This window comes from Strix aluco, chromosome 2, assembly GCF_031877795.1.
Source record: "Strix aluco isolate bStrAlu1 chromosome 2, bStrAlu1.hap1, whole genome shotgun sequence".
In the NCBI taxonomy this organism is placed as follows: domain Eukaryota; kingdom Metazoa; phylum Chordata; class Aves; order Strigiformes; family Strigidae; genus Strix; species Strix aluco.
In genome coordinates, this window is record NC_133932.1 from 29,601,894 (window position 1) to 29,616,323 (window position 14,430).

Sequence of the window (14,430 nt, forward strand, 5' to 3'; positions counted from 1 at the left end):
TAGAGGAGAGGACAGGAGCCAGTTGTGCTAAGGGAGTGCCTTAACACTCTGCTCCACTACCTTTCCCAATTCATCTTGGGTTGGCATGTTGCCCATAGGGTGAAATTGCACCAAGCTCCGAGCAGGCCAAGAAAGTGGGGGAGTTGCACCACCACACCTCTACAGCTTTCTCTTCTACAGATTGAACAAGCATACCTCCCCTCAGCCTCTCATCACTGTTTCTGTGACTCCCAACAGGTTATTCCCTCCCAGGTGCAGAACGCAGCCTTTATCCTTGTTGAGTGTTATGGTGTTCCTGTTGATACATTCTTCCAGTCTTGCTAGGTCAATGACCTCCTTCCCATCTTTGATAAAGGTGTTAAATAAGACAGATCCCAGGAGAGTACCTTGCTTGTTACTGGTTTCCAGGTAGAGTATGACCAATTAGCCACTGCCTTCTAAGCCTGAATAGTTTCAGCTAGTTTTACCAGCCTAGTTATCCACTCATCCAGACTATAACACCCTAACTTGATGTGGTGGGTTGGGCCAAGCCATCTGCTTACTCCCCCAACCCCCAGCAAGGCAGGGATAAAAATAGGAAGACTGGGAGCAAGAAAACTCATGGGTAAAGGTAAAGACAGGAAAATCACTGGCAAATTACTGTTGTGGGCAAAATAGACACTAGTTGGGGAATTTAACTTTCTTTATCAACCATTAACATAAATATTTAATTACTGATTTGAGTACTGGGAAACAAAGAAGACAAATACTTAAGCACTTAAGGAAAACACCTTTCTTCCCCTTTCCCAGGCTCCAGATACCTCTTCTTCCCCGTTCCTAGTCTTCACTCCCCTTGTTATCACCATCAATGCAGGTTACACTCAGTCCCTTCAGTGAGGTGATGGGTGATGCAGGAGGTTGGAGTGAGGACATAGTGGTTTCTTTCTGCCGTTCCTTCTTTCTCACTCTTTTCTTCCACTGTTCCTTCTGCCTAACTCATTTTGTCTGTTCTGTTGTGGGTTATCCACAGGCCACAATCCTTTTGGGGATGTACTTGCTCTAGTATGGGCTTATGGATGGGCCACAGTCCCTTCAGAAATGTTACCAGCTGTGCCATGGAGCACCTCCTATTGCTCTGGCGTTCTTGGTGTTCTAAGAGGTGCCACAAACTCTTCCAGCTGCCTCACCTGTGTCCTGCAGTGGGCCCACTGTGGAGCCAGCTAGCACTGGCTGTGTCTGTCACAACGCAACCCTTGACCTCCCTCCCACAGAAGTCACCCCTGCAACTGCTTCCCACTATCAAAACCTTGCTATTTATACCAAATACACATTAATACAAGAATATTGTGGGAGGCAGTGTCAAAAGCCTTGGTAAAGTCAAGGTAATTCCCACTCACTGTTTTTCCCACATCCACAAAAAAGGCATCGTTTACCCTTGGTCAGTCTGTGCTGACTGTTCCAAATCACCTTATTCTCACTGAGTTTTTAGTTTTATGTTCATGTGTATTTCTATCCCTTTTTCTTTTTTTCTTTAATTTTATTCTCTGTTTTAGGATGTGAGGCTGTTATCCTTCGTGTAACATCTTTTCTTTATTTTGATTGTTTGCTCTACCTCTGTATATGCTTCAGTTCAAAAGATAAAATGCTTTTCTGAAAATATAAAATTTAAACTGATAAATGCCAATATGTGTTCACAACCTAATTTATATTTTTCAGCTCTACTTCAAGTTACAATTTCACTTAGCAAAGTTGAGCTCAGTGTGGGTGAATCCAAGTTCTTCACATGCACAGGTATGTGTTTATTTTATTTGTAGTTATGTATTTTTCATTAGATTTCGAACCTTCTACATAATACAAAATGGAATTAATTTATTCACAATATTAACTTAAATTAACATATTTTTATATATTCACATTGACTTGTGAGAATTGTGATAAATAGTAAATCTTTACTGGCTTCACATTTCCAGTCTAGAAACTATTAATTCCAGATTCTGAATCATTCAGTTTGAATTGTCGTATCAGTACGGATAATTTATATCTGTTAGGATGCTTCTTTACTTAAAATATTTTCACTTGTCTAAACTAAGAAGTTAAATAAGCTACTAGGCTAAGCTTTAGTATCCTTTCCAACCTAATGAGACACCCAAAGAGTCTTTTCTGGTGAGGCAGATATCAGTCAGAAGGAAAAGAGTTTGCATTTGCAGGTGCCTGATGTGGATCCTTGATGTTGCTGAGTTGCCCTCTTCCATTGACAATGACACAAGTCCTGACTACAGTGGCAACACAGCTGACTGACAACTTGGCCTGTTGATCCAGTGACTGCTGAACAGCCTATTTCTTTCCTTAAAGACTTTATGTGTTTCTGTGTTTATTTTTTTTCCCTCTTGAATCCTTGAGCTGCCTTAATAATCCTACATCTGCCTGCAGTTTTGCCTTACTTGTCTTTCTACAAACTTTCTCACAACTCTCATAATTTAGCAGTTCCCTGACGCTGCATAGACATTGTGCACTGGGTAGGCATATGTGTTGCATAACATTTACCTGAACTTCTAATGTTGGATTGTTTTTTGGTTTTGTTTGTAGCCATTGGTGAGCCTGACAACATAGATTGGTACAATCCACAAGGAGAAAAGATTGTTTCTAGTCAGAGAGTGGTTGTTCAGAAAGAAGCTGTTCGATCACGTCTAACCATTTATAATGCAGATGTAGAAGATGCTGGTATATATCGGTGTCAAGCAACAGATGCTAAAGGACAAACTCAAGAAGCTACTGTTGTTTTGGAAATTTATCGTAAGTAAAATATTATCAATTAACAGATGAAAGACTATGTTTTAAAAGCCACTGCTATTGAGAAGGTAAAGCTTATCAAAATATCTTCCCAGGCTCTGAACCTTATCTTCCAAATAGTTGCATCTCCTGCGGTTTATTTAATAGATATTATGTCGAAGATTTAAATTAAATGGATGGCCACTTTGTAATATTGTAGATCACTTTTCCTTTGTATCTTAGAGCACCATCTTATGAGGGTGCACTGTATGCCCCTCAGAAAAGAGGAAATATGAGAAAAAATTATGTCAACCTAATTCGTGTTACAAATGTATCTACAATCTATTACAAATATGTGCATAAATGACAGTGCAGGAAGTGCAATATATGTCATTAAAAAAGTGGTGTTTAGACTAAATTAGTTATTTTTATGTTAGTCTTTTCCTATTCTTGGCCTTATAATGGAATTTTGCCATAATGTGTTGAAGCTTAATGTGATAAGCAGCCAAAAAGCATTTCAATTGCAAACAACTAATTGAGGAGTATATTTAAAAGTAAATACATTCTGTTGTGGTAAGAAATTCTCTGAGAGTTTCTTTGGGTTTTGGTTTTGTTTTGTTTTTTTTTTTAATTTAGTTAAATAACTTTACACTGTAGTATATTCTTTAGATCAGTAAAAAATGCCTAAAAGCAATACGTTAAACAAGTACACAGTGAAGACATAAGGCAAAGTCTTTGTTGGTGAAAGGGTAGGACATATGCCAGCAGCCTTTCAGCTGAGTTATTCTCTAACTTCACTGGAGAATAGTTTTTTAATATTCATTAAAAAAATGTTTGTTGATGGACTGAATGCTAAGGAATTACAATGAGACACAAAATACAGAGTTGAGTCATAAAATACTGCTTCTGAAAGGTACAGATAACAAAAGACATACAATTTTAAAAAAATCTATTGATAAAGCAACCATTAAAATGGTGATAGCAGTTACAAGCAATTACATGATGGCTTGAAAGCTGGCATTTCAAAGGATTTCAAGTTTTGTGGAATTCATTTATATGCTTAAAACCGCCAGTCACTCCATTAGCAGACTGCTGAGCAAGGTTGAAATCTTTTCAAGTGTTTGCAAGTGGTAATTCTGAGGTTAGATAAACCCGAAGACCTACTACACAAGAAATGTGAAGGTTTGTGGGAATTGACATATAAAAGTTTCATTATTTGTATTTGTGATGCACTGTAAGGAAAAAGCAGGATACACTGTACTCCTAGGCTCTGGTTCAGCACTCACTGACATCTGTGAGAGTTTTTCTTCTGATTTACATATGGTCAAATACTTCAAACACCTCATAAAAATATTTTGTAAAAGTATATAAGAGATGTATATAACAAAAGTGTGCTCCTTCTGTGTGGATTATTTGAGCCTGTGCTTGTATCAATACAAAAATGTGGAGGTGGATTTGCATCTCTGACTTATGTTCTCCAGAGTGTCCTCTGAAATGTAATTGGCAGTCTTTGATCATTGAGAACACAGGTCAGTTTGTTTCTTCTGTGTGCAAGAAATTCTTCCAGAATGTTTTGTCAGGCAATTGGTTCCTGCATTAGATCTTGTATGAGATCATGGATTAACGCCATCTTGGACTTCTAATACAAAGTTCTAGTAATACTGAACTTAATCAACCCACTAAACAAATTAAACATCAAGTCTGGTTATTTGGGGTTAGAAAACTTAAAAGCCTCATCAGGCTTTTAATCATCTTGTTATTTCCTCAAAAAAATGCTACAAATTCTTGTGACTTAATAATACTAAGTTTATTCGTAGTTTCCCACTGTTGTTTATGATTTTGCGTTTTACTCAGCTGATATTTTTCACAGTCAGTGAGGTTAAAGTTCCACCTTTTTAATAAGACTTTTCCAAATAATTTTGGTGGGTTTGATGGAAGTTTTGATGGAATAAAAACATGAGGTTTTGATTCACTAATAAAATCATGAACAATGAAACACACAAAAGTAAGTAGAGTATTAACCTGAATATATAAACCTCTAAAAAACTAGAGCTTCAAAGCTGGGGTCTGGAACAGTGAGAACAGTGAAAAATATATTTATAAAACATGCTTAGTTTATGTAAATAAAACAAAGATTTTCGTAATGCAAAATGATTCTAAAATCATTTCTACAGACAAAGTGAAAATCATGTGTCCAGGACCATTTGAGCCTTATCTGGGAAAATTATATTATGGAAATAATTCTATATTATCACAATGAGAAGGCATAATAGTCATCATTATCTGATTTGGTGTCACATATAATTTTAATGCTAAGTGAACTGGAAGACACTTACTATATTCTGTTTTCTTCCTTTTCAGAAAAGCTCACTTTCCAAGACATAGTATCTCCACAAGAGTTCAGGCAGGGAGAAGATGCAGAAGTTGTTTGCCGTGTTACTAGTTCACCTGCTCCCATTGTCAGCTGGTTGTATCGGAATGAGGAAATCACAACTATTGCTGACAGTTAGTATTTTGGTAACTCTTTAAATTATACATTCTAATTAATATTAAAATATTATTGTAAAAGGACTGTAAAAGAATCACATTGTAGCAGAGGATTTTGCTTAGCCCATGAGCTTAAGTAGAATTTATCCAGGTTCTGTGGTCTATAAAGAATCTATATGCAATGGTTTCCTTCATGTATCATTTTTTCCAATTGGGAATTTTGTCTAGATGTAACACAAGGGTCCTAATGCCCAAAAGATTACTGGAAGCTCCTTTACAGGCACTCTTCTTGGGCTGCCATGTATGTAGAAGTTGAACACATTTTTAAAATATACATAGATATATTTTCTGTGTGCAAGAAATTCTTCCAGAATGTTTTGTCAGGCAATTGGTTCCTGCATTAGATCTTGTATGAGATCATGGATTAACGCCATCTTGGACTTCTCATACAAAGTTCTAGTAATACTGAACTTACTCAACCCACTAAAAAAATTAAACATCAAGTCTGGTTATTTGGGGTTAGAAAACTTAAAAGCCTCATCAGGCTTTTAATCATCTTGTTATTTCCTCAAAAAAATGCTACACACATTTGAGTCTTATCTGGGAAAATTATATTATGGAAATAATTCTATATTATCACAATGAGAAGGCATAATAGTCATCATTATCTGATTTGGTGTCACATATAATTTTAATGCTAAGTGAACTGTGCACACAAATCTATGACACTGAGCAAACACTGCGTCGACTTTGGTATACTGGCACAGTAGCTCAGAGAATTCCAGGTGGATAGGCTTTTTGCACTATTGTGAGAGTTTACTTGTATGAGTGTAAGTTACCATTTGAGTTAGAAGCAGTTGGGGATATAAGTGGTCTGCTTAGGCTAGATTGCCTAACAGCTAGACTGAAAGTTCTAAGCCTGTAGAGAGACAATTAATTAGGCATATAGAATTTGTTTGATTTACTCCCTCAAAAACTGTGAACCATTTTTTTCAGTTCTGTCTCAGTAGCTTCTTTGTCTTCTTTTGAAAACAGAACTTTACACATTTTCTGGAAATTGAACTAACATTGTTGATGAACCAGCTTATCCACCTTTTAATCAGTCTTTATCTCTGCGTGTACTAAAACTCAAGGTTATAGTATGTGCACTTAAAATTCTTATTCTTTAGAAATTAAATGTTATGTTTATTTCAAAACTAAAATGAAGAGTTGTATTTGGTCTCTTATGAAATCACATAAACAAATGTGAGCAATTGCTGGGGGAAAAAAAGCTTGTTTGATATTTCTGGATTCAGAGACTACTCTCCATTATGAAAGAAAGTTTGGATTAAGCTTCTTAATATATCCCATCCCTTCTGTTATCTAGATGCAGAGACTAAGAAGAAATAACAAATTTCTACCCTTAGAAAAATCAGGTTGAAATTTTTCTATGTATAATTAAACAGTGAATGTAGGTGAGATGTAGAAGATTGTGAAAAGTAAAAGCTCCTAAAACTGGGAAAGTTTGATTTGGCAATTTAGCAAAAAGTCTTCTTCAAGAATGCAGCTCAGAGCTTGAAAAAGTAAAACTGCCTCAAAGATCTCTTTCAAAATTTTATATTATTGCCATTTTATTTGTTTTTCCAATCAATCTGGCTGCTGTAGGATTAGCAAAGGAAATAAAGCAACATTTCCTTTCTTTTTCAGAATCGTACATTTTGAAAATTCTGATTTTTTACATTTCAATGCATAAACTTGTCTTTTTAACCATTTTCTTTCACAGTGCTTACAATGTGAAAAGGTATAATAATAGAAACCAGTTTTAATTTAAATAGCAGAATACTTTCCTTATGTTCTGATCTAGAGTAGTATCCAAATAAGATCCCAGTCATGCTTGGGAGGAAGCAATGTTTTAAATCATGTAAAAATAGGACATCGTGAACTTTGTGAGTTTTGGCTATGTCTGTATAGGTTTATAATACAGGTGGAAAAAGTCTTACAGTTAAAATTTTCATGCCATGTGAAATAAAAAGACTCAGTACTAGAAGTCCCATGCACAAAATCAGAAGTGAAGATTTAAAAACATTTCCTGTGTAGTAGTCCTATAGCTGAAACAGCTATAGGTGAAATAGCCTCTCACAATTCTGAATTAGTTTCTGTATGTTCCCAAAACCTTATCTGCTCCATTGCTAGATCATCCTAGGATTTATATTCTCTTTTGAATTCTGCAAACAAAGATGTAAGTAAGAAACAGTGGGAGTGTCTGTCCATCATTCTTTGGTAAAAGAAAAAACCAAACACAACAAACCTAGGTGAACAATGACCCCTAAAAGCCTTTCTGATCTTACATTGTTTAAGGTTTAAAAGGGCAATGTATAAAGCATCATTTTCTGGGAACGTTCTAAGGTTTTCTCTATTGTTATTAAGAGCTGAATTATCATAACTCATAATTCCATTGTATGGGATCAGGGACATTTTACTAGCTATAAAAGTGAATGAGATTGTTTTTATTGATCAGATCTTATCTGGAGTTGTAAGAGACTTGCTCTGGTTTTACACAGTTCTGAGACTTCAAAGGACATTAAATACAACTCATTCTACATTGCTTCAGGCAAATATAGAAATTTTATGTACAGACATTTGTATATTAGTTTATAGTTGGAACTGACCTTAGAAGAAGGTTAACTGTCACTGTTAATACAAATATGCTACATATATATTAACCACTATCTGTATAAATATGCATGTTTTATTCTGTCACTGCTCAAATCATTAAGCTATGTCAGAATTCCACTATCAGATTAGCAGTTTTCTATAAACATAGCATAGATGTATGGTATGTAGCTATAATGCATGTAGAAAAGTATATCTTGTATACAACTGGATAGAAAATATTGGAGACTGGTGCATTCTTCACGTTTCCTGTATGCTTTGATATATTTTATTGGGTTATATTCTCAATTATGTAAGTGTAGTCTCCAAGAGCTAGGTTTCCCACTTCAAGTCAGTAGTTCGTACAGTTCTAATTACAATAGTGGAAAAAGTGGTGCCATTGCTCTACAAAGCCAATGTAGACCATTTAAATATATTTGTGTGGACAGATGTGCAAAGGTGAGTGTTAGCTTTAAGATGGTTAACATGCTGTGTTTACAGTTGGTCTACAAGAATAAATTACAGTCTCCTGCAGAGAACAACTGGTTTGGTTGTATGAGGGGCATATTTAATAGGAGGTTCAGTCTTCAACTTTTGCCGAAAGTTTTGATATTTTTTCTTCAACGGGTCTTTAGTCATGTCCTAGTCTTAGAATGAACAGCTGTGCCTAACCTTTTTCTTAGACATTGTGAGTCATAGCCTGGTACATACCCTAGAAAACAGTAAAATTTGCAAACCATAAGCTGAAAATTCCTCAAGCTCTGATTGTGAAGCACTGTAAAGACATAGGCAATCCCTCTTGCCATCCATACCACTTAACATCTGACTTGACTGAAGGCGAAGGTAGCATGACTGTTCTAAATTAGACATTTGAAGTTGAGTGAGTTGAGCCCAGAAAATAGATTGATGAGCTGGAGAAACATAGTACCCCGTCACTGTCTGCATCCACAAACTGTAATACGTTTAGTATAGGACACAGTTTTTATTAGGCTATACATGGGACAGGGAACTTCCTCTGTGTGTGCACTATCTCTATGTATCATGTTGTATTGCTAGTTTATTCTACTGCTCTGAACCTTCTTGAGTGTTCCATAGTACATGTGAGTCCATCAAGATCTAACCTCTGCCTGTCAAGATTTCAGTGCATTTGTTGACTCAGCTGGTCTATGCACAGTTGATTCCTACTGAATGAGAATAGTATCATTGTATACTTGGTGGCATTTTTGCAGCAACATGAACTGTTCTTTCACAATCCTACCAAAATATAAAACGTAGAGCGCAATGAATTCTGAAGTAACACACTCCCTTTTTTAAGCTTCCTTATAATATGATGTGTATTAATTTTGTCGGTATGTAGACAGTATTAGTGGTGGAAAAAAGGCCCAGAATATTTTTCTTCTGTTATGCCTAGTTTACTCATGAGAATATCTCATGCTGTATCCATTATATTATTCTTCAATGAAAGTTGAAAACATATCCAGCCAACACCTACAGTTTTGTTTCCTGTTACTAAATGAACCTAATTTTTTCAGCATTTTAAAGAAATAAAGGTGATCTCCAATCCTCTCATTCATCTCACATATTAAACATTTATGTTAACAAAAAAAAAAGGTTACCAATGAGGGGTTGGCAAAAGATTGCCAAGAGGCGCTAGATCTCACCCTTTCAAAACATTTTGAAGCACAGCTCTCTGGGAACTGTGTACGGACAGAACACAAAATTATTAGCTAATTTGTATGTGGTAGTGTGTGAAATGGCATTAATGTTCAAGCATGACTTTAATAAACTAGACATAATTAGCGTAAATGTGTTGAGGACATTAATGTCCTATAAACCTTTATCAGGTGAAGCATAATTAATTTTTCATTTCTCTCTTCATTTTCTGATAGAGTTCTTGGTAATGAAACAGAACTCACACGGCATGAAATGCTTTTTTATTTGTAAATATGTGTATACATATGTTCCATGAATAGACTCTTAGCTGTATAACTGCATAAAAGCTTTTCTACCAGGTGTTGTTTATCACTGGTTTGGAATATCAGTGTTGTGTTGTGGAAGATGGAAGCATGCTTTAAAAATCTGGCAAAATCAAAAAGGAAAGCAAAGTGAAAAATTGCACTTGTTTGCTAGTTAAAACTGAAAGTTAGTAAAATACATCATCCTCCAATATGGAAAGGATGAGACTGGTTCAGATAGAATGAGAAAGACAGCTGAATAACAAGTATGCAGATTCTTCAAAAACCACATACAGTGAACTGCAGGAAGTAATTCTCCTCAAAAGTGTTCACTAATATTGACTAGTTGTGGTGGGTTGACCTTGACCAGCTTCCAGGCACCCACTCAGCCACTCTCTCACTACCCTCCTCAACAGGTGTGGTGCGTTGACTCTGGCTGGACACCAGATGCTCACCAAAGCTACTCTGTCACTCCCCTCCTCAGCAGGACACAGGAGAGAACATAAAACAAAATGCTCCTGGGACAATATAAAGACAGGGAGAGAGATCATTCACCAGTTACCATCACAGGCAAAACAGGCTCGACTTGGGAAAAATTAATTTAATTTATTACCAATCAAATCAGAGTAGGATAATGAGAAATAAAACCAAATTTTAAAACACCTTCCCCCCACCCCTCCCTTCTAACCAGGCTCAACTTCACTCCTGATTTCTCTACCTCCTTCCCCACAGTGGTGCAGGGGAACAGGGAATTGGAGTTGTGGTGAGTTCATCACACGTTTCTGCTGCTCCTTCCTCCTCAGGGGGAGGACTCGTCACACTCTTCCCTGTCTCCAGCATGGGGTCCCTCCCGCAGGAGACAGCCCTGCATGAATTTCCCTGACATGAGTCCTTCCCAAAGGGCTACAGTTCTTCATGAACTGCTCCAGCTTGGGTCCCTCCCATAGGGTGCAGTCCTTCAGGAACAGACTGCTCCAGCATGGGCTCCTCTCCACAGTCCCACGGGTCCTGCCAGGAACCTGCTCCAGTGCATGCTTCCCACGGGGTCACAGCCTCCTTTGGGCACATCTACTTGCTTCGGCATGGAGTCTTCCACAGGCTCTAGGTGGATATCTACTCCACTGTTAACCTCCATGGGCTGCTTCTGCTTCACCATGGTCTTCACCATAGGCTGCAGGGGGATCTCTGTTCTGGTGCCTGGACCATGTCCTCCCCTTCTACCTTCTCTCATCTTGGCGCTTGCAGGGCTGTTTCTCTCATACTTTTCTCATTCCTCTTTCTCACAGTTGCTGCACAGTGGTTTTTGCCCTTTACTCTTTCCCCAAGGCACTACCATTGTGGCTGTGGGGCTCAGCTGTCGTCTGCGGTGGGTCAGTTGGAGACAGCTGGAACCTGCTGCCAACAGCTTGCCACCCAAACCCAGTACACTAGTTCAGACAGAAAGGAGAGAAAAATTAAATTCATATTCAGTTTACTGTTGCTGATTGTAATTTTGCTGCTACATGTGCAGGGAAGCGTAAGCAGACTTGTTCAGAATCTGATTTTTTCAATGAACTTAAGCTACTCAAAAAGTGTATTGAATTTTGGTTTATGCTGGACTGTGAAGAAGGTGGAGTGGTTTGTTGGATTATGTCTTTTTACCCATTTCTATGATGTGTTAGACTAAGGCGAGATACATCACTGACTGAGTAATAGTGAATGATCAAAGGAACACGAGGAGGGAAGGAGAGCAAGCAAGCTGAGAAATGATTAAGCATAGTGCCATAAAATGGGCACAAAGACAGTTGGTTAATCTAGATAGAGAGGGAAGGAGCATTTTCTTACTTACTTTATAATAAATTGCTCAATTTATCTTTTTTCTATCCCTTTAATCTCTTTGATATTCTGTGTAGGTGTTCATGAATATTCTACTCATTTTGTAATAATTTATAAATTTAATTTACATTTGATGACTCCTCACAGTAAGTAGGAAGTTATGGATGGAAAATCCAGTTGAATTTTAGAAAATGGCAATCTATTTTGGAGTGGAAAAAAAACAAATTTCTTGGTTGACATTTTAATTTAAATCGACAGATGTTTTGTCAATGAGCATTGATTGTACAGCAAAAGTACATAAATGTTCCTCATTTAAGTTATGTCTTGATTTACTAACATCACTGAATCTCTTACTTGCCTTTCTAGATCGATTTGCAGTATTAGCAAACAATAATCTCCAAATTCTTAATATCAATAAAAGTGATGAAGGAGTATACAGATGTGAAGGAAGAGTGGAAGCCAGAGGAGAAATTGACTTTCGAGACATAATTGTTATTGTGAATGGTAAGGAGTAAAAGTTGTTGAGCTGACTTCTTGCTTTACTTGTTTTTCACAGCCTATTTTAAAATAGATCGGCTTCTAAAGAAATCCTGATTAAACAAGTTAATATTGTTGTGATATTTGTTTGGTATTGTTTCCCTATAAATATCATTGCTTAATATTTAAAAAAAAATATTATATGGTGTAAGCAGACTTCATTGCATTTCATAATACCAGTGTATATAAATATTTAATACCTGGATTACTGTTTTTAATCATTCACAGAACATTGACAACCACTTTAAGACTTGAGTTTCAGATTATAATATATAGTAGTTCAGTTCACTCTGTACTTTTCAGTCTTTTCTCATTTACTAGTAGAAAACCACACTTGATTTTTCAGTTATTCACCTTCACTGCATTAACATACTTTATTAACTGTCCCAAAAGTCATAGATATATTTTATTGAGATTAACAGTATCACTTATAGATTTTTAACATTTTACTTTTATGAGGAGTAAAATATATAATGAGTTATCCAAAAAGTGGCATTATAAATTTTATTAGGTTCTAATAAAACTCTAAGAAAGAATATGGACAGATTAAGACAAGATGGAGCATTTAGCTCAACCTGTCTCCTAAATTCAAGGTTGACCTGTTGAAAAATAAATATCTCTTCATATATTGTCTGGAAAGGACACAGTTCAGAAAGGGCATTTTTTATCTATGCATTCTGTTTAATGTCAGTTTTTCAGTGAAACTACTTCCATCGTGCCTATTAGATTCTGAGATTTCAATGCTTTGTCCTTGACTGGTCCTTCTCAGCAAACCTGTTTACAGAAGTCATTATGTAAGTTGAATTCTCTGCTACTTTCAGGAGAAAGAGCAGAATCTGGCACAGGTTTTATTTAATCCATATAGTCAAGCAGAAATCTTTTGAAGCAGACTTCTTTAGATTGTTGTACACAATATACACACAGTGACAAGCAAATGGGTGATTATCCTATGTATTGTGTTAGAATATAACAGTATGTGCCCTATGCACTGTGAAGCTCCCCCCAACAAATTGCTTTCCTCTTTGTGCGTTGTGGTGCTGCATTACCTCAACTCCTGATTATGTACAGTTCCAGTGCATCTGATAGCATTTAAAATGCTGAATGAGATTTTTCTTCTGCTGCTATTTATGTACATGGATATGAACCTACATTCTGAACACCTTCCACTTCTATCTGATATTTATATGCAGTTGAGCTGAGTTGAGTTGAGCCTGTATTTAACCTAAAACATCAGACTGACTTCACATAATTTATTGGTGGATTATATCCACAAATTTGGTTTTTTATACATCCTTGATGTATATATAGATGTATATATACATCTTTTATGACTCTAGACAAAAATTCTAATGCTCATCTCTAGACTTTTCACAGTGTTGGGATGAGAAGTTGTTGCCAGCTGAGTGATTCTGACATGATAAGTCATGTAGAGTGATATCCATTAAGAGATATTTTCTGCTTCACAGGAATAAATAGTTTTCCTACATAAAGCTGAATGTATTAAACTTGGCCCAAAATGGCTTTTAGACTAATATTGAAAACCAGAAAGAAAGAAAAATTGTCTGGTCTTCGGTGAAAAGGAAAACCTCTGAATCAATTGGATTCAGAGAAGAAAAGAAAGAAAAGAAAAAGAAAAAATGGCACAATCTGTAGGCCACTAAAAGCTAAATGGCTGTATTTCCACCATGTCTCCTTTTCCAAAAAATAAGCAATAATACTTCTGAGGATAATCAAAGCTTGATATGACAAGAAAAAGTTAGGATGACAGTATTTGTATGTAGAAACTATTCAAATTTAGAACTTTACTGTTTCATAGAATCATATTGAATCATAGAATGGTTTGGGTTGGAAGGGGCCTTAAAGATAATCTCGTTCCAACCACCCTGCCATGGGCAGGGACACCTTCCACTAGACCAGGTTGCTCCAAGCCCTGTGCAGCCTGGCCTTGAACACTTCCTGGAAGGGGGCAGCCACAGCTTCTCTGGGCAACCTGTTCCACTGTCTCACCCCTTCACAGTAAAGAATTTCTTCCTTGCATCTAATCTAAATCTACTCTCTTTTAGTTTACCCCTCGTCTTATCACTACACTACTTCATAAAGAGTCTCTCCCCATCTCTCCTGTAGGTCCCCTTTAAGTACTGTAAGGCCGCTATCAGGTTTCCCTGGAGCTTTCTCTTCTCTGGGCTGAACAACCCCAACTCTCTCAGTCTGTCCTCACAGGGCAGGTGCTACAGCCTCCCGATCATCTTTGTGGCCT

At 36.8% G+C, this 14,430-nt stretch overlaps 1 protein-coding gene across 2 annotated transcripts in view; it reads left to right on the plus strand.

The window, feature by feature from the left end:
- Window positions 1–14,430, plus strand: part of NCAM2 (neural cell adhesion molecule 2) — a 322,753-nt gene that overhangs the window by 168,219 nt on the left and 140,104 nt on the right. For both annotated transcript variants that reach the window (XM_074813831.1, XM_074813842.1), the window contains exons 2-5: window positions 1,696–1,770; window positions 2,566–2,772; window positions 5,110–5,253; window positions 12,003–12,140. In XM_074813831.1, coding sequence (XP_074669932.1) covers window positions 1,696–1,770; window positions 2,566–2,772; window positions 5,110–5,253; window positions 12,003–12,140 — 564 coding nt within the window. The remainder of the gene's footprint in view (window positions 1–1,695; window positions 1,771–2,565; window positions 2,773–5,109; window positions 5,254–12,002; window positions 12,141–14,430) is intronic.